Source organism: Nyctereutes procyonoides, unplaced genomic scaffold (assembly GCF_905146905.1).
Source record: "Nyctereutes procyonoides isolate TBG_1078 unplaced genomic scaffold, NYPRO_anot_genome, whole genome shotgun sequence".
In the NCBI taxonomy this organism is placed as follows: domain Eukaryota; kingdom Metazoa; phylum Chordata; class Mammalia; order Carnivora; family Canidae; genus Nyctereutes; species Nyctereutes procyonoides.
This window is the reverse complement of record NW_026575049.1, coordinates 17425768-17450017: the sequence shown is the minus strand read 5'-3', so window position 1 is coordinate 17450017 and position 24250 is coordinate 17425768. Positions and strand designations below refer to the sequence as shown.

The 24250-nt window shown below is 45.5% G+C and overlaps 1 protein-coding gene across 6 annotated transcripts; it reads right to left on the bottom strand.

Moving 5' to 3' along the window:
• Positions 1-9762: 9762 nt before the first annotated feature.
• On the bottom strand, positions 9763-23981 carry RABL2B (RAB, member of RAS oncogene family like 2B). 6 transcript variants are annotated; one of them, XM_055328710.1, is made up of 10 exons: positions 23901-23981; positions 23690-23802; positions 22218-22380; positions 17106-17135; positions 15880-15959; positions 15089-15168; positions 11772-11883; positions 11333-11430; positions 10906-10989; positions 9763-10736 (listed from the first exon to the last, which is right to left on the bottom strand). In XM_055328710.1, the coding sequence occupies exons 3-10, from the start codon at positions 22322-22324 to the stop codon at positions 10656-10658; spliced, it is 672 nt and encodes a 223-aa protein (XP_055184685.1). In that variant the 5' UTR covers positions 22325-22380; positions 23690-23802; positions 23901-23981; the 3' UTR covers positions 9763-10655. The 6 variants fall into 6 exon arrangements, with proteins under 6 accessions (XP_055184685.1, XP_055184686.1, XP_055184683.1 ...); XM_055328711.1 differs by having other exon boundaries at positions 23908-23957; XM_055328708.1 differs by lacking the exon at positions 23901-23981 and having other exon boundaries at positions 23690-23874.
• Positions 23982-24250: the final 269 nt, after the last annotated feature.

The following is a 24250-nucleotide window of genomic DNA, read 5'->3' as shown; positions in this document are numbered from 1 at the left end:
TCCGTTATTTAAGAAAAAGTAAAAAGACTGACTGTTTTTGTTCTTTGTGTCTCGTTTTTGTGTTAACATTTCTCACTCCTTGGGATCCGTGGGTGGCTCAGCAGTTGGGCACCTGCCTTTGGCCCAGGGCGCGATCCTGGAGATCCAGGATCAAGTCCCGCATCAGGCTCCCAGCATGGAGCCTGCTTCTCCCTCCTCCTGTGTCTTTGCTTCTCTCTCTCTCTCTGTCTATCATGAATAATTAAATAAATAAATCTTTAAAAAAAAAACATTTCTCACTCCTTGGCCAGAGTACATATTCTTGTCCTTCAGCATTTCTTTTGTTCTTCTTTTTTAGGTTCTTCTTTCCTTTAAATGACTATCAGTGTCAGTCTTTTTTTCCATTTAGAATATTTTGCAACTATACTTATGAGAGATTGAATCTGTTTATACCATTTCATCCTTTCACTGTATTAACAATGACAATCATACATGTCAGTATTGCATTATTAGAAAAAAATTGTTGTCCTCAGGTTCCTTCAAGCCTTAAATGAATACATAGCAGTTCACTCATATATCCAGTTTCTCAAAGAACACAGAATGCTTGTTTCCCCCTGGGAAAACTATTTAAGAGCCTATTAAATTGTGACATATTTCAGTTATTTTAATGTAATGTCGTGTTCCCAAGCAAGTCTAAGCTGTGTTTGCACTGTAATTTTATGATAACTTAAAGAGAGCTTGTAGCTTGAAAGACATAATAAAGTCATAGTTAAATAATCTTCATACTGATACGTTTTTCCTCAACTATGTGATTTTTGATCACTTGAGTCTTTTTTATTTATTTTTTTAAAATTTATTTATTTATTTATGATAGTCACACACACACACACACACACAGAGAGGGAGGCAGAGACATAGGCAGAGGGAGAAGCAGGCTCCATGCACTGGGAGCCCGACGTGGGATTCGATCCCGGGTCTCCAGGATCGCACCCTGGGCCAAAGGTGGGCACCAAACTGCTGTGCCACCCAGGGATCCCTGATCACTTGAGTCTTTTTGTTTACCCAGGCAGAAATTTGAGATCATTGCATATTTAGGAAGGTAAGATTACAGACTGCTTTGGGCTCCTAAACAGTTGGTTGCATCATTGTTCACCTGGGCTACAGATCTGGTGGGTGTCTTGTGGGGGGGGCAGAAATATAGAAGATACCTTTAAAGGTGCTGGCATTAGAAATCAGTTTCCCTAATTTGCATAAATTAATGAGCTGATTGCAAAAAGATATCTACAAAGTGTATAGGAAAATATCTAAAACTGATATTGAGGTGTGGGGACTCGGATAAAAGCACCTGGCTTGTGTTTCCATTTTTGGTGTAGGAATTTGCGACAAAGTAGTTTGTGGCATTTCCATTTGTTTTTTATTACAATATTTAGAAATCTCATACTTGAAAGATGCCTCAATTATATCAGCGGCTTTATGAAGCAAAGACGGAAAGTAAACACAGAAAGTATAAACACATATTTGCATTTGGTTTGTGTGCACAGCCTGCTGCTGAAGTCCTCATCAGACACCTGCATGTCGGTGCTGCTTGTGTTGTCAATTTCTGCTTTGTTAGGGTAGCTGAGGGCTCCGGAACTCTTACAAAGGGCCGTCGGGTCCAGTGTCCACATCTAAGCATCTCTATATGACGTACTAAAGAATGATAAGAAATTATAGCAGCACCATTTTGATTAGTCCAAATGTTTTCAAGATTGGAAGTCAATCTTGATTCAGTGAAAAGAAGTTTGAGACAAATAGAAAACACTTAGGAAATGACTGAAGTGAGTTCTTCCTTCTCATTTACCTTAGAAACTATTTCTAATGTAAATGATTGGATCTCTCCAGTTAGAGATAGAGCTTGGCAGGATGTTTAAAAAGCCAAGATCCAGCCCTATGCTGCCTCCAGAAGCTTCACTTTAGCCCAAAGACCCAAATAGGTTTAAAGTGAGAGGGTGGGAAAGACCGTCCATACAGATGGTAACCAGTAGAAACATTGGTGTGGCCATACCCACACCGGACAGAATGGATCATAGGTCCAAACTGTTGGAAGAGGCAAAGAAGGGCATTAGATATTGAAAAAAGAGTCAATTCATCAAGAAGATAATTATAATCATAAAGGATAAAATACAAACAGAGATACTCTAAAAAGCATATATGCACATATGCACCAGAAAACAGACCCCCAAATCTTTTAGGCAAACATTAACATATTGAAGGGAAACACAAATGGTGCCACAGTACTATTTGGAGGCATCAGCACTCCACTATCGGTAGTGGATGGGGAACATCTAGACAGAAGGTCCACAAGGACATACAGAACATTAATAACACTGTTAATCAATGACCTACCTGCAACAGGCAGGCATAGCACACTCTACCCAACAGCAGCAGAATACAGATTCTTCTCAAATCCATATGAAACATTTCTTAGGACAGACCATGTTTTAGGGCACAAACAACTTTCAATAAATTTTAAAAGACTGAAATCATATAAAATATCTTCTCTGATCACAAAGGGTGAAGTAGAATCAGTAACAAAAAAACTGGAAAATTCACAAATATGTGGAAAATAAAGAAATGCTCTTAAACAAGCTTAATGGATCACAGAAGTAATCACAAGGGAGTACAGAAAATAGAGACAAGTGAAAGTGAAAACAATATAAAAAGATTTATAGCGTGCAACAAAAGTGGTGCTCAGAGGGAAATTTATAGCAATAAATGTGTATGTTTAAAAAGAAGAAAGATCTCAAATTAGTAACCTAAGTTTACACTGCAAGCAAGTGGAAAAAGAAGAGCAAACTGAACAAAAGCTAGTAGAAGACAGGAAATAAATATTAGAGATAAATGAAACAGAAAAAAGAAAAACAATAGAGTAATTAAACCAAAAGTTGGTTCTTTGAATAGATCAACAAAAATGACAAACTTTTAGCTATAATGATAAAGAGAAAAGAAAGGTGAAAATATCCCCAAGATTGCTAGAACTCATACAGCAATTTGGTAGCATGGCAGGATACAAAATCAATGCCCAGAAATCAGTGGCATTTCTATACACTAACTATGAGACTGAAGAAAGAGAAATTAAGGAGTCAATCCCATTTACAATTGCACCCAAAAGCATAAGATACCTAGGAATAAGCCTAACCAAAGAGGTAAATGATCTATACCCTAAAGACTAGAGAACACTTCTGAAAGAAATTGAGGAAGACACAAAGAGATGGAAAAATATTCCATGCTCATGGATTGGCAGAATTAATATCGTGAAAATGTCAATGTTACCCAGGGCAATTTACACATTTAATGCAATCCCTATCAAAATACCATGGACTTTCTTCAGAGAGTTAGAACAAATTATTTTAAGATTTGTGTGGAATCAGAAAAGACCCTGAATAGCCAGGGGAATTTTAAAAAAGAAAACCATAGCTGCGGGCATTACAATGCCAGATTTCAGGTTGTACTACAAAGCTGTGGTCATCAAGACAGTGTGGTACTGGCACAAAAACAGACACATAGATCAATGGAACAGAACAGAGAACCTAGAAGTGGACCCTGAACTTTAGGGTCAACTGATATTCGATAAAGGAGGAAAGACTATCCACTGGAAGAAAGACAGCCTCTTCAATAAATGGTGCTGGGAAAATTGGACATCCACATGCAGAAGAATGAAACTAGACCACTCTCTTTCACCATACACAAAGATAAACTCAAAATGGATGAAATATCTAAAAGTGAGACAAGATTCCATCAAAATCCTAGAGGAGAACACAGGAAACACCCTTTTTGAATTCGGCCACAGTAACTTCTTGCCAGATACATCCACGAAGGAAAAAGAAACAAAAGCAAAAATGAACTATTGGGACTTCATCAAGATAAGAAGCTTTTGCACAGCAAAGGATACAGTCAACAAAACTAAAAGTCAACCTACAGAATGGGAGAAGATATTTGCAAATGATGTATCAGATAAAGGGCTAGTTTCCAAGATCTATAAAGAACTTATTAAACTCAACACCAAAGAAATAAACAATCCAATCATGAAATGGGCAAAAGACATGAAGAGAAATCTCACAGAGGAAGACATAGACATGGCCAACATGCACATGAGAAAATGCTCTGCATCACTTGTCATCAGGGAAATACAAATCAAAACCACAATGAGATACCACCTCACACCAGTGAGAATGGGGAACATTAACAAGGCAGGAAACCACAAATGTTGGAGAGGATGTGGAGAAAAGGGAGCCCTCTTGCACTGTTGGTGGGAATGTGAATGGGTGCAGCCACTCTGGAATACTGTGTGGAGGTTCCTCAAAGAGTTAAAAATAGACCTGCCCTACGACCCAGCAATTGCACTGTTGGGGATTTACCCCAAAGATTCAGATGCAATGAAACGCCGGGACACCTGCACCCCAATGTTTCTAGCAGCAATGTCCACAATAGCCAAACTGTGGAAGGAGCCTCGGTGCCCATCGAAAGATGAATGGATAAAGAAGATGTGGTTTATGCATACAATGGAATATTACTCAGCCATTAGAAATGACAAATACCCACCATTTGCTTCGAAGTGGATGGAACTGGAGGGTATTATGCTGAGTGAAGTAAGTCAATCGGAGAAGGACAAACAGTGTATGTTCTCATTCATTTGGGGACTATGAATAATAGTGAAAGGGAATATAAGGGAAGGGAGAAGAAATGTGTGGGAAATATCAGAAAGGGAGACAGAACATAAAGACTCCTAACTCTGGGAAACGAACTAGGGGTGGTGGAATGGGAGGAGGGCGGGGGGTGGGGGTGAATGGGTGACGGGCACTGAGGGGGGCACTTGAGGGTATGAGCACTGGGTGTTATTCTGTGTGTTGGCAAATTGAACACCAATAAAAATGAATTTATTATAAAAAAGAAACGTGAAAATAGTAAAAATAAAAAATTAGTAGTAACATTACTATTATACAGAACTGAAAAGAAATGTAAGAAAATAAACCAACATGTGCCTCCCAAATTACATAACCTAGATGAAATGAAAAAATTCTTATAAAACACAAATTACCAAACCGGTTCAATAAGAAATAGAAAGAAGAAATGGAAAATTTGAACAGATTTACAAAAAGCAAAGGTTGCATCTGTTTGGAAAACAAACAAACATATTGAAAGAAAAATTTGGAACTAGTTGTCTTCACTGGTGAATTCTACCAAGCATTTAAAGAAGAATTAACACTCATCTTTCCCAAACTATTCTAAAAAAGAGAAGAGCAACCATTTCATAACTCATTATAAGAGGGAAGCATTATTTTGATATCAATGCTACTTTACAAGTAAAGAAAAATATCATCAAATATCCCTAAAATCCCTCATGAATATAGATCCAAAAACCTTTAATGAAATACTAGCATATTCAACCTTGTATTAAAAGGATTATATGCCATGAACACGCAGGGTTTATCACAGGAATACAAGAGTGGTACAATATACAAAATTCAATCAGTGTAACATACCAGATTGATAGAATGAAGTGGACAAACCACACGGTCATCTCAGTTGGTGCAGGAAATGCATTTGCCAGATTCCAACAGCCTTTTTAAGAAACCCAGAAAATTAGGAACAGAAGGGAACTTCTACAACATGATATAGGCCATAGGGGAAAACTCACAGCCAATGTCATACTCCACAGTAAAAAACTGAACTTTCCCCTTAAGACCAGGAACGAGGCAAAGATGCCTGGTTTCACCACTTTAATTTAACATAGTACTGGAAGTTCTAGTTAGAGCAATTAGGCAATTAAAGGAAATAAAAAGCAATCAAATCAGAAAGGAATAAGTAAAAACATTTCCAATATGCACATATGATTCTATTTATAGAAAATGCATAAGTATCCACAGAAAACTACTAGAGTTAATAATTCAACAAAGTTTCAGGGCACAGCATCAACACACATTAGTGAGCTGTGTTTCTGTAACCAGCAATAAACAATCAAAAAAGGAAATAACATCTGCAGAATACCTGGAAATTAATTTAACCAAGAAGTGAAAGATTTTTACATGAAAACTACAAACACTGCTGAAACAAACTGAAGACTCAGATAAATGGAGAGACTTCTCATGTTCATGGATTGGAAAACTTAATACTGTAAAGATGTCATAACAATCTTTATTTATTTATTTAAAAGATTTTATTTATTCATGAGAGACACAGAGAGAAGGCAGAGACATAGGCAGAGGGAGAAGCAGGCTCTCCGCAGGGAGACCTTCGTGGGACTCATCCTGGAACTTTGGGATCACGCCCTGAGCCGAAGGCAGAGGCTCAACTACTGAGCCACCCAGAGGTCCCGAAACAATTTTTAAAAAGAACGAAGTTGAAGGACTTTCACTTCTTGAGTTCAAAACTGTACTAGGAAGCTACAGTAATTATAACAGTGTGGTCCTGGCTTAAGGATACACATCTAGACCAACAGAATAGAACTGAGAGTACGGAAATAAACTCATACAATTATGACCAACTGATTTTTGACAAAGGTGGCAAAACCATTAAAGGAGAGAAGGACATTCTTTGCAACAAATGGTGCCAGTACAACTGGACATTCACATGCACAGATGTGAAGCTGGATCCCTATGTCATGCCATATACAAAAAAATATTTTTAGATATTATGTATTTATTCATGAGAGACAGAGAGAGGCAGAGACACAGGCAGAGGGAGAAGCAGGCTCCATGCAGGCAGCTGGATGTGGGACTCGATCCCGGGACCGTGGCATCACGCTCTGAGCCAAAGGCAGGTGCTCAACTGCTGAGCCACCCAGGTGTCCCCAAATACAAAAATTAATTCAAAATGGATCAATGATCTAAATATAAGAGCTGGAACAATAAAACTCTTAGAAGAGAACATAAAGGTTAAGTCTTCATGACCTTGGATTTGGCAAGGGATTCTTAGATATGACACCAAGAACATGAGTAACAACAACAAAAGATAAACTAGATTTCTTAGAAATTAAAGGCTTTTGTGCACCTAAGACATTATCCCCAAAGTGTAAGGATAATCTATAGGATGGGAGAAAGTAGTTGCAAATCATAAATTAGATGAGGCTTTAGATCCAGGACACATATAAAGAACTCTTAGAGCTCAACAACAATAAAGAAAACCAAACAAGAATAGTCAGAGTACTTGGATAGATATTTCTCCAAAGAAAATTTACAAATGATTAAGAAATATATGAAGAGGGGCTCAACACCATGTCATTAGGGAAATGCAAATCGAAACCATAATGAGGTACCACTTCACAAGTACGAGAATGGATTAAATTTGTCTTTAAAAATAGGAAGTATCAGGGGCTAGCAAGGGTGTGGCAAAATCGGAACCTTTGTGCATTGCTTGTAGGACTGTAAATGGTTCCACTTTGGAAAAGATCAGAAGTTCCTCAGAAGTTTAAATATGTAATTACCATATGATCCTGTAATTCCACTCCTAGATATATACTATACCATGGTCTGAATTATGATCCCCCAGAATTCATATATGGAAGCCCTAACCCTCAATATTTGGAGTTGGTATTTAGGGAGGTAATTAATATTAAATGAGGACATAGGGGTGGGGCCCAATTTGGAGGACAAAGGATGTGTGGTCTTTTAAGAAGGGTAAGAGAAAGAGATCCCTCTCTGAACAACAAGAAGAGGTCACGTGTGCACACAGTGAGATGGCAGCTGCCGACAAGGCAAGAAAAGAGGCTACAGAATGAAACCAATCTTGCTGGCACCCTGATCTTAGAATTCCAGGGCTCCAGAACCATGAGAAATAAATGTGTTGTAAGCCACCCAGTCAGTAGTAATTTGTGATAGCAGCCTGAGCGGACCAAGGCATCCAAGAGAACAGAACTCTGGTGCTCCTGTAAGTCCATGTATAAGCATGTTTACAGCAGCACTAGTCATGTAGCTAAAAGGTGGAAACCGCCCAAACATCTATCAATGAATGAATGGATAAACAAACTGTGGGATATACATACAATGGAACATTATTCAGTCCTAAAAGGAAATGAAGTATTTCTTACTGGAATAAATATTTTTTTTAACTTTTATTTATTTATGATAGGCACACAGTGAGAGAGAGAGGCAGAGACACAGGCAGAGGGAGAAGCAGGCCCATGCACCGGGAGCCCGACGTGGGATTCGATCCCGGGTCTCCAGGATCGCGCCCTGGGCCAAAGGCAGGTGCCAAACCGCTGCACCACCCAGGGATCCCTTACTGGAATAAATCTTGAAAACATTATGCTTAGTAAGAGAAGCCAGACATAAAAGGTCACAGTATATGATTCCATTTATGTGAAATATCCAGGATACGTAAATCCATAGACAGAATGCAGATTAGAATTTGCCAGGGGCTGAAGGGAGAGGGTACAGGGGAACACTGTTTGATGAGCAAGGGGTTTTACTTTTGAGTGATGGAAATATTCTAGAACTAGATGGCAGTGATAGTTGCACAGCATTGTGATAGTACTAAACGGGGCTGCGTCGTTTACTTTAAGAGGGTGAGTTTTATGTTATGTAAGTTTCACCTCGATAAAATATTTAAAAAAAGATCCAGGGGTGGTGTTCCCTGTCTTAGTCAGGATGGAATGAACTTTAAGGAGCAGGTGGTTCTAAGCATGCGAGGGTGGGTGGCCGTGGATGGCGCTGGCACCCTGGCTGAGCACTCCTGGCTGCTTTGGGAGTTGATGGGTAAACCTGCCCTTCCCCAGGAGCATTGCCTTGCCACCTCAGCAGCCACTCTGCCCTGGAGGCCGGGTGCCATCCCCTCCTCGCCCTCCGCCTCCCACACTTGCTAACTGCCACAAAAAGTCCCCCCCCCCCAAGTGGGACCAACTCTGCGGGGCAGTTTGTCCTCTACAGCTTCCCTGGGGCAGGGGACACAGAAGCTGGCCTCCTGTCCTCTCCTGCTCCCCTCTCCACTCTAGGGAACTTGATGCAAGATGGTAACATAATTTTATGAATTTTATGGTATTTGAATATCTCAATAAAGCCATTGTGTTAAAAAATACTTATTAGTCATCTACAACACCAAAGGGCTTTTTTTTTATTTTTTTATTTTTTTTTTAAGATTTTGTTTATTTGACAGAGAGGTGAGAGAGCACAAGCAGGGGTAAGGGGCAGAGGGAGAGGGAGAAGCAGGCTGCCTGCTGAGCAGGGATCCCATCTCAGGACCGTGGGATCATGACCTGAACTGAAGGCAGGCAGACACTTCCCCAACTGAGCCACCCAGATGCCACCCTCCTCCTGCTCCCCCCCCCCAATAGTTTTTAAAAGCTCAGGGTAACAGATTCCTCAAAATCTCAGGTCAAGTTATATCTTTTTCATTGAAATTATTAAGTATTAGTAATTTAAAGGCAAATAAGGTTTGTTTTTGTTTCTTGTTCTTTCCAAATACTCATTCTTTTTAAAACGCTAAATTCCAGGGCACCTGGGTGGCTCAGTGTGTTAAGCGTCTGCCTTCAGCTCAGGTCATGATTTTGGGGTCCTGAGATTGAGCCCCATGTCAGACTCCCTACTCAGTGGAGAGTCTGTTTCTCCCTTTGCCTTTCCCCGTTTATGCTATCTTTCTAATAAATAAAATCTTAAAAAAAAGCAAAATTCCATTGCAATGATTTCTATTACAGCAGAACTGACCCAGTTGCCCTTGCCTCCCTCATTCATCTAACTGATGGTCACAAGTTTTTTTGTGGATTTTTGCTCAGTGAGATCCAGACCCATAAGCATGCACAAACATGCAAGGTTTATGTTAATTCAAACTTTACTATAAAAATGAAAACAACAGAAATGATGATGCACAAGATGATCATACACACTAGTGAACACGTGTTGGAGAGAAGTGGGAAAGGCAATAGGGCAGCCCTTCCCCTTGCCCCATGAGGCAGTACCCACCACAGTCCTAAAAAAAAAGGCAGGAAAGTATCATCTGCTGATGTCGGAGCTTTAAAGGGAAGTTCTTCTTACAATCTAGATGGGTGTGCTCCGTGGTACTGGCAAGGGTGGCAGGACTTGTTACCTGTTTCCCTGGGCTGTACCAGCAAACCTGTCCAAACTGGGCCTCAGTGGGCCAGTGAGACACGGGTGCCCAGAAAAGCTCCTGAAAAGGTTGGGGGATCAAAACCATTTCTAAAAAAAAGTTGGTTGGGAGACTAAAGAGGAAAAAGAATGGATGCCCCACAAATCTGTATGGGTGGGAATAGGGGCCATCAGGGATTAGAAATCATTCCCTTGGTGGAAAGGCAATGAATAAGCCCTGAGGTCAGTTCTGGGAGAGAAAACACACCTCCATTTCCTTTTATTTGAGACACACAAAGCTCTTCCCTGCCTCTGTGCAGCCTGGGGAGGCTTAGGCTACTGATCCCTAATTTTGCTTCAGGGTTTGCTGCTCTCAGGATCTCTCACACCTGTCGAGGGTGCTTGCTGCTGCAGACTCCCCGCACCCCCATCCCTGGGCGCAGGGGAGGGTCAGCTGTGGAAAGGACAGGAATCCTGGGCCAGGGCAGTGGGGGAGGGAGACGGTGAGGAGGATGGCCTGCAACAGTGCTTCTGTTCATAGCTAGAGGGTGGCTGAGTGGAGGGTATTCTGAAGGATACCCCCCTCCCCAAAGTCCATGCATAGAGGCTTCCTTCTCTGACTCAGGAAGGGGAGGGGCTCTCCGTGCTGCCACGCTGCTCTTGGTCTGGTGCATCCTCCTCCTTCTGCTCCAAATCAAAGTTCTGTGGACAAGGCTGTGGGTGAGGCCTGGCCCTGAATCTGCCCAGCGTGGCTCTGGCACTTCCAGGGGCGCAGACACAACGAGCATGTGCCGCCTACTGGCTTACGTTCCACATCCCTCTGCAGAGAGGCTGTCTTCTTTAGCCCACCCAACATTTCGGCCTGACCTACCTCAAGCTCCTGCAAAACCTCGTCCATGAAGTCCCGGGAGTTGTGTTTGTAAGACACAGCTAATCGAATCGCGTCATTGAAGAGCTGGGGATAGGGTGAGGTGGCGGGGAGAAGACACGGCTGTGGGTCCCTGTGCCCTGTTCTGGTCCTGTGTCCACACAACACTCCACCCCTAAAGTCAGCAAGGTCACCCCTCAATTCACCTTCTCCCAATAAATGTACTTTCTCTCACCAAGCCCAGGCCCATCACCTCCCCTACTGTCAGAACAATGATCCTTTCCTATCACCCCTGGCTCTGGCTTGCCAACTCACAGCCCCTGCAGCAATGCCTGTCCTCCCCACTGTCCCTGCAGCCAGCCCTCCTCTTAGTAGCTTCCCTGATCCCTTGACCACTTGGCCTTCCCTAAGCTCTGCAGTCCACCATTACCTTCACAACATTGGTACCATCAGCAGCTGAGACAAAGTACAGGGGGAGGGAGAACTTCCTGGCAAAACTGAAGCTCTTTTGGGTCATCTTTATGTCTGCTGTAGAGAGAAGGGAGGACACTGGCCTGTCATCAAGGGAAAGGGAGAGGGTTTTGCAGAGTGGGTCACTAGAGACAATTCCAGAAAGTTGGACAGACAGGGACAATCAGGGGACATGTCCTAGGAAGAGTTCATGGAACAGGGAACTGTGTCTTGGGAAGAGGGAAGATTGGCTCAGTTGGCATCTTTACTGGAAAGAGACTGATGGCAAGCAAATAAGGGCTGTAATTTGGGGGGAAGGACAGATCATTGAAGGTTTACTGTCCCAGGAATAGAGGAATAAACATGTGGTGGTGGGTCCCCCATGGATTGTGGACACCCAGATGCAGGGATGACCCCACCATCAATTTTATTGGCCACCAGGATGCATGGGATCTCTGGCCTGAACTCCCGAAGCTCTGTATACCAGGTGCTCAGGTTCTTGTAGGTTACCTTCCTCTGCACATCAAACACCTGCAACGAACAGAGGAAGGAAAACAGCTTAGGTGTGTCAGGGTCTGCATACCACCCACACCTGACACACACACAAGCAGCTGGGCGGCTTTGGGGCTGCCCTTCTCAGGGAAGCCCCCAGAACCTCCAGACCCAAAAGTGGTTTTTAAAGTTTACTTGTTTTATTTTGCCACCTAATCCTGTGTACCTATTTTTTTTTAAAGAATTTATTTGAGAGCGAGCAAGAGAGAGAGCATGATTGGGGGGAGGGGACAGAGGGAGGAGCAGACTCCTCACAAAGCAGGGAACCTGATGTGAGACTCAATCCCGGGCCCTGGGATCATGACCTGAGCTGAAAGCAGACACTTCACAGACTGAGCTACCCATGTGCCCCTGTGTACCTATTTTAATCGAGATGTATCATAGTACTAATCAATATAGTCTGTTACAAATTGTAATTTTTTTCTTAGCCTATTATTGCTTAAACTGTGTCTTAAAATTACTTTGTGGGTCCCCGAGGTGGCTTAGTCAGTTGGTTGAGCAACCAACTCTTGGTTTTGGCTCAGGTCACGATCTGCAGGTTGTGAGGACAAGCCTTGCACCGGGCCCCATGCACAGTGTAGAGTCTGCCTGAGAGTCTCCCTCCTCTCCCTCTGCCCTTCCCCTATCTTGCATGCACATGCTCTAAAATCAATCAATCAATCAATCTTTAAAAAATTGCTGTTATAATTTCAAGTGCTTCTAAAGTTTCTATGTAGTTACTATTGGTGTACCTTTTTTTTATTTTTTAAAGATTTTACTTATTCATCTGAGACACACTGCAAGCAGGGGGGACGAGGAGAGGGAGAAACTCCTGCAGACTCCACACTGAGAACAGCCCGATGTGGGGATCCATCTGACCACCTGAGAGCATGACCTGAGCTGCAATCAACTGACTGAGCCACCCAGGCACCCACCATCAATGTGCTTTTAATTTTAAACTTTTGTTTAATCTGTTGTTCATTTTGTATTTTAAACCTTTTAAAAGTAATTTTAATCTATTATTCTTATTTTGAGGTGGTTGACATCTTTATTGCTTTGGAGTTGGGCGGGTGGCTTCCTCTTCCCCAGCAGGGGATCCTAGCTACGCAGGATGGCGCTGGCCCTGCGAGTGGCCAAGGTGCACACATCTGGGCGATGCTTGTTCTTGCACATCTGCCCGGTGCTGCAGAAAGTGGTCTGCACGCAGGAGGTGGCGAGTTGTCACCGGCTGGATCTCCACCTCCGGAGCACCATTACACCTTGTCTTCGGGTGCCAGCTCCACGCCGCAGTCTTGAGGCGAACTGGACCCTTGAAGGGAAGGAGCTGCGAGCCCTCAGGATACTAAGGCTCAGTGCTGGACGTCTGCTTCATCCTCTTGATCAGGAAGCTGGAGCAGTTCTGCACGACCATCCACTGCAGGAGGGTGGACATGGTAGCAGCTCCTCTTACTACAGTGGCCGGAGTTGGAAAGACTATCTTTTATTATCTTGTAGCTTATAAGTTGATTAACATTTTATGATTTATAGTTTTTATCTGCTTTGAAATATTAGCCATAAGCATGAGCACTACAGACTCGCTCTAAGGGCAGGGGAGGCCAGAAGTCCTGAGATGCCTGGAATTACTGCTGCAAGGATGGAGTCCTTCAAACCCCTGGTGGGAGCTCCTTAAAAGCCAGCCTCCTGCTTCTAAGCCATCCTCTGGGATGGGCTCACATCACAGGCCCAATCTGCCCAGCACAACAGTGGATCATAGTGGACAGCCCTGTAACCTGTTAGAGTGGCTGCTTTTCCTTCTGAACCACCCAGTCCTTCATGGGAGCAAATGGACCTCACCCAGCACCAGGGGCTTGCCCTGGGTTTGGGTTAGCAGCTGTCACGGCTGAGGCAGCAGGAGGTCCACCTAGGAGGCTCTTCCAAGGTACACCCAGGCCCCATTTCAACAAATGACCATGTTGTCTTGAATTCCCTATAAAGCACACTTGTAATGAATCTTCTGGAATCTGCTTTACATCAGGCTGCCTCCTATGATCATCATCAGTCACCTGGTCTTTCATGCAGGTCTGATTTCCTGAGCTACTTCTGTTTGTTTTGAGAGCTGAAGAAGTGCTGGCTGGGATGAGGAGCATCCCCATTAGGGTTTCAAAGTGGACAGTGGGACAACAGTCCCAACTCCCTCTGGGACTATCAGATCCCCTAAGGTCACCACAAGGTGAGCACTTTCTTTCTTTCTTTCTTTTTTTTTTTTTTAATAAATTAATTTTTATTGGTGTTCAATTTACCAACATACAGAATAACACCCAGTGCTCATCCCGTCAAGTGGTGAGCACTTTCTACCTGCCAGGCCCCATGCAGCAGACAGCTGCACATACAGGCATGTAGGAATGCTGGCAGGACAGACACCCCCAGGTGTCATTTGGACCCTCAGAAGAGTGTCCCAATGGAGCCAATGGAGAAGTTACTCCCTCCTGCCTTGGAGGGAGAATGGAGGTAAGCTCATTGCTCCAAATGCCAGTGCAGAACTGAGACAAACATGGCCGGCTCTCCCTGGTTCTCCAGGGTCAGAGACAGTTGCCTAAGTGAGCCTCCAGATGAGGCACTGCCCTGCACTGCCGCCATGTGCCCTACCCAGTCAGCTTCTCGTTCTGTCCTCTTATAGGTACCAATATTACAATTTGGAAAATTTCAAGAGATTTTATGTTAGGGATTAGTGGAGTCTGTGAATGGAGCCAGGGCTCTGGGCAGGAGGCCCTCAGGACATAGGCTTGCACAGCCCTCCTGTGCTTCTCTGCTTCTTCCTCGGGTATTGTTATGACACTTCTGACCCTGTAGCTATGGGGAACCCCTAAAGACTGTGTTCTAGACAGCACAGAGGAGAAGGGCTGGTTTGGGAGCAGCATCAGGTGACAGTCGAGGGGGCCTTGGGAGCCTATCTGGGTAGGTGGCTCCATCAGGGAAGGACTATATTTACCTCTTAGATGCCATGCCTGATGCTGAGGCCCTGGATGTGCTTCACCCCCTGGATGAGGGTTCCTCATCCAGCTCCACTTGAAGAGAAGCTCACTTGGGCATGTTCTCACTGAGAAACCACCCCAGACTTCCCTGATGCCCTCTCTCCTAGTACCCAGCCTCGGTGAGGGCTCAGCACTGCTGGGTGACCCGTCAAGCTTGCCCAGAGCCTTTGATCACTGCCCAGCTGGTTTCATACCATGATGCAGGCATGGGCCTTGTAGTAGTAGGAGGCATGCATGCTCTGGAACCGCTCTTGGCCTGCTGTGTCCCAAAAGTCTGCAACATAAACACAACTCTGTCTGATGGGGTTGGAGGGCAGAGAGACCCAGACACCCTGATTTTCTCTGTGCTGACCTCTGTGCGAAACACAACATGTGGGGGAAGACACGGAGGAACAAGACCATACAGCTCACATATATGTGTCTTCAGGACACAATGCACCTGGGTGTGCCATGGGAGGTCTGTGTATGCCTGTGTGCCTGGGGGTGGGTAAGAGGGAAAAGAGGGAAACATATAGCCAGGCCAGGAGGAGGGAGAGTGTAGACAGGAAGTCCCAAAAGGGAGAAGGTAGGTTTCCCCGCCCCTGCCGAACAAGATGCAAGGCCCTCCAAGGTCGAAACTAGGCTGACTTCCCACGAGTGTGGACCACAGATGATAGATAGGCACAGCCAGGCAGGATGCATGGCCTAGCCAAGCAGGAGGTGGTAGTGTCATACAAAGTCAAAACCTTTTGTGGAAGATAATACTCAGACTACAGTTGTTATTTCTTTACACTGGCTATATTAGAATACCAGGTCAGAGAGCTGGAACTGAGGCCTGTGTGCCTCCTCGCCCCTCCCTGGCCTCTGGGCTCTCAGGGTCCTCCCTATCAACCCTCCTCTCCACTGGGGGTTTCATTTCCTCCCTGTCTGACTCTCTCCCACAGACTTCTCTACCCTCCCCACCCCTTCCCCTTGAAAGTCCATGGCCCAGCCATGTGCTGCTCACCTACAAGGATGGTCTTGCCGTCCACCATGGCCGTGTGCTTATACAGGGTCAGGGCGTATGTGGACAGCTGCTGTGGCCGACTGCATTCACATTAAGGAATAGAGATGAACAAAAAGGAAGGCATGGAAGGTACTTGGTGGGGGAGGGCACTGGTGTGATGAAACTGGCCCTCTTCTTTTTCTTTCTGGAGTTCTTTATAAATTGAATGAATGTTGCAGGCAGAGGATCAGATTTAAGTATCACTGGCACAAACTCTGTGGAAAGGCAAGGGGCAGGAAAAGCTGGGGGTGTGTCCTGGCCCTCTAAGTAACAGGGACAACATGGAATGGAACTTTACAGAGAAGCCATCATAAACAGCATGTTGTTGGAAAATGCAACCATGGGTGCCCCAGCCCCTTTATGGATTGGGCTCCTGGAGGCCAGAGAGGAAACCCAGCCTTAGGCAGCACCATGATCATCCAGGGGGAAAAGCCTCCACAAGCCAGACAGCTGACAGACTGTTTATGAACTGCCTGTGTGAAACCCTGACAAAGAGCCTGGGGAACGAGACTTCCTGAAGCTGCAGAGCACAGGGTGGTTTCATCAGCAAGCTGGGAGGATACAGGCAGGCGAGGGCAAAAGAACACTTGGTATGAGGTGAAGCAAGATACACTCAGATTCCACCTTGGGGGGCTGGGGGCCAGGGTCCAGGGCCCAGGGCAGGGAGTGGGGCCCCTCCAGGGCTCTCTTCTGCCATAGTTCCCAGTAGATTCACCTGGGAAGCCTTTTAAATCCATCCTGGTTGCCAGGGAGTGCCTCACTCCAAACCTAGACAATGTGGACAATCCATGGGAGGAGGGAGCAGCTCCTAATTTACGAAGTTCATTCATATCAGAGAATTTTAAGATATTAGCCCAAGTTTTGAGGTCAGAGAGGTTAAATGGCTTGCCCAAGGCCAGAGCTACCAAGAAGGAGGAGGTGGAGTTTGAATCCAGGCATGTGATCAAGTGCTGGTAGCCGACCTACTGTGTTCCTAATATAAAGCAAATGCAAATATGAGTAAGCTCCGAATACACAGCATCAGTTATGCGTGCTGCCAGCTGGTAAGGAGCAAGTATGCATGAAACCTGTGCATTCACTCACCTATCTCTCCTCCCTGGACCACTGGAGCAAAGGGGTAAACAGTGAGGCTGAGCTGGCACAACGGAGAAAGGGCACAGGAACGAGGAACAAACCGTGAAGGATACAATCCATCCATGAGAAACCTCTCCATAAGTCTGTAAGGACAGTGCGTAAGGTGGTCAGGTACATCTTCCAACCTCCCTGCTCCTTGCGCCACAGCATCAACCTGTCCAGGCTAACAACCTAGGGCCAACTGCACCCACCCCCTATGTCACTCCACAGCCAGAATTTCCCTTTGGGAACTGCCCTCCAACCCTCTTCCTGAGTCCTAACACCAGCACATATGCAAGAAAATTAAATAAAAGGCATCCGAAAGATGGAAGTAAAATTATTTTTCTTCATAGATAATTTTATAGAAAACTCTAAAGAGTCCACAAAGAAAGTAATAGAGCTAATGAATTCAACAAAGTTGGAAGATATAAAATCCACACACAAAAATAAGTTGTATTTCTATACACTGGCAATGAGCAATATGGAAAGGAAATTTAACCAATGAGACATAATACTTGTACACTAGAACTATAAAACCCTGTGGAAAGAAATCAAACAAGACCTAAATAAATGGAAAAACATCAGTCCTTATGGATTAGAAGGCTTACTGTTGTTAGATAGATAAACTTGCCCAAAGCAAAGTTCCCAGCCCCTTTATGGATTGGGCTCCTGGAGGCCAGAGAGGAAACCCAGCCTTAGGCAGCACCATGATCATCCAGGGGGAAAAGCCTCCACAAGCCAGACAGCTGTCCACAGACTCAACCTAATCCTTATTCAAGTCCCAAAGACATTTTTGCAGAAATAACACATCTCAAAATTCATATGGGATTTTTAAAAAAGAGTTTATTTATTTATGAGAGGCAGAGACACAGGCAGACAGAGAAGCAGGCTCCATGCAGGGAGTCCAACGTGAGATTCAATCGAGGGACTCCAGGATCATGCCCTGGGTGGAAGGCAGGGGCCCAACCGCTAAGCCTCCCAGGCATCTCAATTCATATGGAATTTCAAGGGATCCTAAGTAGCCAGAACAATCTTGTGAGAGAGTAACAAAATTGAGGAAATCACACTTCCCTGAGGTCAAGACTTCATACAAAGCTACAATACTCAACAGTGTGGTACTGGCATAAATATGGACATACAAACCAATTGAATAGAGAGCTCAGAACGAAACCCTCACATATGGTCAAATGATTTCTGACAAGGGTGCCAAAGACCATTCAATGGGAAAGGAAGAGTCTCTTAAATGATGTTATGAAAAGTGGACATTCCCACGCCAAAGAATGAAGGTGGATCCCTTCCCTCACACCATATACAAAAGTTAACTCAAAATGAATCAAAGACCTAAACTTAAGAGCTGAAACTATAAAACTTTTAGAATATAAGATCAAATCTTCATGATAATCCCATAAGATCAGATACTTAGACCAATGGAACAGAACAGAGAGCCCACAAATAAACCCAAGCATATATGGTCAAATATTTGACCAGAAATAAACCGAGAATACACAATGGAGAAAGGATGATCTCTTCAATAAATGGTGTTAAGAAAAATAGAAATCCATGTACAAAAGAATGAAACTGGATCTCTATCTTACATCATTCACCAAAAATGATCACCAAAATAAGCCTAGTTAACAGCCATCACCAAACATAGCTATAGAATTTTTTTTTTCTTGTGATGAGAACTTCCAGATTACTCTCTTAGCAACTTTCAGATATGCAGGACAGTTAATATTGCTATTAACTATAGTCACCAGGTCACACATTACATTCCTACAACTTACTTATTTAAACTGGAAGTTTGTTCCTTTTGACCCCCTTCACTCCCAACCCTGCCGGCACCTCTGGCAGCCACCCACCTGTTGTATCTATGAACTTACATCTTTCCTCCTCCTCCTCCTTTCTCTTCTTCTTCTTCTCCTTCTTCTTTTTTTTTTTTTTTAAGATTCCATGTATATGTAAGATCATTCAGTATTTCTCTTTTTCTGACTCATTTCACTTAAAATAATACCCTCAAGATCCATCTTGTCACAAATGGCAAGATTTCCTTCTTTTTAAAAGGCTGAATAATATTCCATGGCACAGAGACATGGGAGGTGTTGGTCAAAGGCTATAAACTTATAAGATGGATAAGTTCTGAGGACCTAATGCACAGCACACTGACTACAGTTAACAACACTGCATCATGTCCTTGAAAGCTGCTAAGAGATTAAATCTTCAGTGTTTGTCACACACCCACACACAAAAAAAGATAACTACGTGAAGTGATGGATGTGTTAACAAATCTTACTGTGGCAATCATTTTGCACGTATGTAGGTATGTTAAATCATGGCATACACCTTAACAATCTCAAATATCAATTACATCTCAATAAAGCTCAACATTTTTAATTTTTTAACAATTTAATTTATTAAAATTAAATGTTTCCGTTCATCAAAATACACCAGTAATGGAGTGAAAAGCCACAGACTGGAAGAAGGTTCAGAACGTCTGAAGATATTCCTACAAGTCAACCATAAAAAGATAATTCAGTAAAAATAGGCAACTGATTTAAACACCCATCTCACAAAAGAGGAGTTCCAATGGCCAATAAGCAACAACAAGTGCCAATAAGTGGAAAGGTGCTCTACAAAATTAGTCATCATTATAGAACGTCTTAAATATAATCTATCTCTCTCTGAATAGTCAACCTTGATAAATGTGCTGTCATAATGTTTGCTTACTACTTTCTTTCCCTGCTTGATCTATTGATGATTGAGAGAAACACCTATTCTGAACTTGGTCAGTCATCCAGTTAAAAAATTATTCAGACTTGGTCACTCCTCTGCTCGAACCATCTCATGTTTTCCCATTTTTTCAGTTCAAAGCCTCCTCAGATCCCCAGCCCAACCCTCCCTTTTGCTCTCTCCTCTCACATTGCCTTCCTGCTGCTCCCTCTCTGTTCTAGCCACTAGCCAGTTCCTCTAGCTGAAATGCTCCTCTTCATGCATGGCTTCTTCCCTTGCCTTCTTCAAATTTTTGCTCAACTGTCACTGTCACAAACAGGGCTGCCCTAAACATTCTCTTTAGACTACAACTGTTAAGGACCACTCCTTATCCCTCTATAAATTGAATACATTCTAGCCATGATTTTATACTTCTCTGGTTTAAACTATAGCTTCCCTCGTACAAGGGTGATAGATTCTATTTACAATGAACAAGAAACAGCATCCATATTATAAAGAAATAACAGATGGGGGACGCCTGGGTGGCTCAGCAGTTGAGCATCTGCCTTCGGCCCAGGGCGTGATCCTGGAGTCCCGGGATCAAGTCCCACATCGGACTCCCTGCATGGAGCCTGGTTCTCTCTCTGCCTATGTCTCTGCCTCTCTCTCTGTCTCATGAATAAATAATAAATAAATAAAATCTTAAAACAAAAAAAGAAATAACAGATGGAAGTAGGAACATCACCCAGTGAAAGTACTGCTGCCAGAGATTCAGAGGCCCTGAAACAGAGCTATGCTTAGACCCTGCCTTGGGAGGTCATGTGCTTATGAAGTGGAGGAGGAAAGCAGAGTCCGAGAGACTCATCTCATCAGAGTGGGCAGTGAAAGAGTGATGGTCTCTCTATCCTCTTGTCTCAGAAGCATGTGAAGTGTCACAGGTGCCAGAGCCCTCTCTGGGAGCCCCTTTCACAAGGCATCCAGCGCATCTTCTCCTGGCTCTTGGGGATAAGGAGGCATGGGACCAGGCAGGCTGTGTATCCCCCGCTTATTAATCTCTCCTACTCAACTCCAATTTGTGCTTATGCCATACACGGCCCTAGCACAGTGTGCATCTTTGCCCTCTTTTGCACAACAGAGGACAGTGATCAAGGGGAAAATGACATCCTAAAAGCCATCACCCAAAAAAGGCAATGCATCTAAAGTTAACCATTCTGTTTTTGAACAAAGATTTGTATTTATTAATTTTCTTTATCAGGTCAAACTAGTGGCTGACAGGAAGATAAAACTAGGACCCAATGAAGACACACCTTGGGGTCACTTAGAAAACACTGTGAAGTAACCCTTGCTACCCTTCCACCCCACCCACACAACGGGAGGCCAGGAGCTTAAGTGGCTGAGTCAGGGTGCAAACCATATCTGGAGCTAACCTCTCTTAAGGAGCAGGTCAGGAAAGGCCATTTTTCGTTGTTGTCCTAAGCGAGGCTGGTAAGAAACCAGCACCAGAACTTGGGGTTGGGCAGTGCTGCTGAGCAGGCAGGCCACCGTGAGCCTCACCACAAGCCAGGCTCTCCAAAGCTCCCCTCTGCTAAGGAAGCTGCCAGCTTGCTCTCCACCTACCTGCCGTTCCTGCTCCCTGTTTGCTGGGAAACAGGCAGTGTTATTTACTGTGCAGTCTCCTCAAACGACAACACTCACCCTCATTTCATTGTACAGACATGTTGCAGAGGATGGTCAAAGCAATTTTAACACGCTGAACTAGACCTGCAGCATTTGCGTATGGAGTGGGGTGGAGAGAATGTGAATTCCTGAGGATGGCTTAGAATCCAGCAAAGCCCCTGGAATCCAAGGGTAATTAAATGAACAAAGAAGCTGGAAGACAAGGTGGATCTGGAGCAGCTAGGACACAGGACTTGAGCGGATGTCTGGTCTACCCTCCTGCTGAGAAGTCAGAGGGGACATGTGGGATCCGCCAGCACTCAGAGCCTGCCTTCAGCTCCTCAGCTGGGAAGTCCCTGACTGGGTACATGGGCACTGGAGTCGGTTAAGAGTCAGACTATGCACCAGCTGACCAGTCAGTCCTCATTTCCTTCCACTCTGCTTCATTTTGGAGAGCTCCTCCGAGAGGGCATCTGCACCACCTCTAATCAATCAGTCACCAGTCTCCATTCCCACTCACAGACTCTCGGCCCCCCAGCTCTCACCACCTCACCCTGGACTGCTTCAGTAGTCTCCAGGGTAACTGGGCCAATATCTGCTTCCAGGACTCAGGGAAAAGTTCTATGTACTCAGTCCTTGTGACTGGCTGCCCCCTCCCCCAACACACACGGCTGCTGCTGTGATCCCCTTTGTCCCCCCTCCCCCCCATATACCTGAGCTCCAGCCAAGAAGGCTCCCTTATCACCCCCTATAGAAGCCATGCTCCTCTGTGCCACCCCAACCTGCTCTGGGCCTAGTCTTTCTTCCCTCAGCTCCCAACATACTTGGACTTGCCCACAGCGCTGTCCCCTAGGCAGATGATCTTCACGTTGTCATCAGCATCGTATTTCTCTTGGTCGAGCTCACAGGGTTTGGCTCTGTCGCTGGCCATTGGCTCCTGCCTGCTGAGCCTGGGGTAGTTGTGTGCGTGTTGGGTATTGTCCCCGTCTGGGAAAATCAAGAAGAGGCTGTTGTTAAAGAGTTGAGAAATCTCCTCAACCAAATCTATTTTTTCCTCTTCCTGAACAGGAGAAAGAAGGAGCTGATGAAAGAAAGGCCTGAGGACACACTTACATCCTTCTCTATTCACCACCAGCCTGGTAGCCACTTGCTGGACTGTGGGGCTGTAATCTTGTCCCCACTCAAATCCTCTTCGGGTGGTTTACCGTGTCATCTCCTTAAAGCAGCTACGTTCAGGGCCACACCTCCCATTCCCACGTGGAAAGACAGTACTTTACAAGCTGTACATGGGCAAGCTTTCTCACTGGTAGAACAGGACAAGAAGTAGTCCCCATGTCACACAATCAATGTGAGACAGAGACAGCACTCTGTAGGCCTGAGCTTTCCTCACTGAACAGACTCCACAGCCAAAGACATCTTATATGCATTCCTGATCACCTACCTCACACCTCCACCTCCCCTTGACTTTCCTCCCTGCTGCCATCACTGGCTGCCTCTTTCTCTCTCCATGTGGGTATTCTCTAGAGTCATTTTAATCTCTACTAGTTTCCAGTATCTCCTAAATAGCGATGATGCCAAATCTGTACCTTTACTGACACTGCTTCCCTTGGCAGTGGGCTCAGTTAGGCAATTCCTACCAGATTTGAACTAATCGATTCTGCTACAAGAGACAAATAACATGAAAAAATACTTAATTCCTGCCCACCCTAAACATCAATCTTTACATTCTTCGTCTGTACAAGACACCAGCAAGCCATCTGGTGCCCACACCTGCTGAGATCTCTAGGTCTGATCTCTCTTCACTGCCAAGTATAACTTTTCAAACTATAGTAAGAATGTGCAATAGCCCAGACTCTGAGCTAATCAGGCACAGAGAAATGCCGCCTTCAGGCTGCTGCTGAGCTTTCGCCATGAGCAGACCTTGTGCTGGCTTCGGAGGAAAGGAGACACGAGGCGCGCAGAGGCTACTGCGGAAAGAGCGGTGATGGGCCGTTGCCCGCCCGACGTGGAAACTGCCAGCACAAGCCACTGCTCGCTGGCTGCAACACTGCTGTGCCTTCGCTACCCTCGGCCTCAGGAGGAGCCCCGGGGAGGGGCAGGTGCTTGCGGAGCACGGTGAGGGGCTGCCCCTTCCGCCTCCTCCCCGGAGCGGGCTAATCTGTCCCAAGGCCGGGCCCAGAGCCACCACTGCAAGCTCGGGGACCTGCCACGGTGGCGCCGTCCGCGCCATCCGCTGTGCAAGCTCTCTGCCGTTCAACCAGCATTCCCGGGGCGCTTCGCACATCAGGGAACCAACCTTGCGGGTCAGGCTGGGCCGCCGTCGCCCTCACACGGCAGCGTGGACTCCACGGCCCGTCCTTCTCCCGCCCCGGGCCCAGGGCCGGCGGATCCCAACGCTGGGTCGGCCGCCTGGGGAAACAAGGGAAGACCCGGACGCCGCAGGTTGGCCGCCGGGTGGCCATTCCCCCGCCCGGCCCCCGGCCATCCCCGTCCCCGTCCCCGTCCACCTCGGACCCCGCAGGCAGCCGCGGCTCACGCGGCCAGGCCGCCGCTTCCGGCTCGGTCAGCGTCCTCGCAGCTGCCACGCAACGGCGCAAGGACCCGGAGGAGGGCTGCCCGAGCAAAGCCTGAAGGACCCCTCGGGGCGCGGGTGGCTAGCGCGGTGCCGGGGGCAACTCCGCAGGTGACCGCGCTCTCCACCCGGGTTGGGTCGGCGGTGTCGGCCAGAGGGCTGGTGGGTCTGCGGGGAGTCCGCGGAGCGCGGGGCGTCAGCGGAGGGCGGGAGTCCGCGGAGGGCGGGAGGGCGGGAGGTCGCGAGGGCGGGGGAGTCCGGAGCAAAGGGGAGGGGCGGTGGACG

Coding starts and splice junctions, on each gene's coding strand:
- RABL2B (XM_055328708.1), bottom strand. CDS start 23,855: ATGGCCACCCGGCGGCCAACCTGCGGCGTCCGGGTCTTCCCTTGTTTC. Junction 15,960..17,105: donor AGGTTTCTCATGGATGGATT/GTATCCTTCACG, acceptor ATGTGAATGCAG/TCGGCCACAGCAGCTGTCCA. Junction 11,431..11,771: donor GGTGGCCAATAAAATTGATG/GTGGGGTCATCC, acceptor TTCTCTCTACAG/CAGACATAAAGATGACCCAA.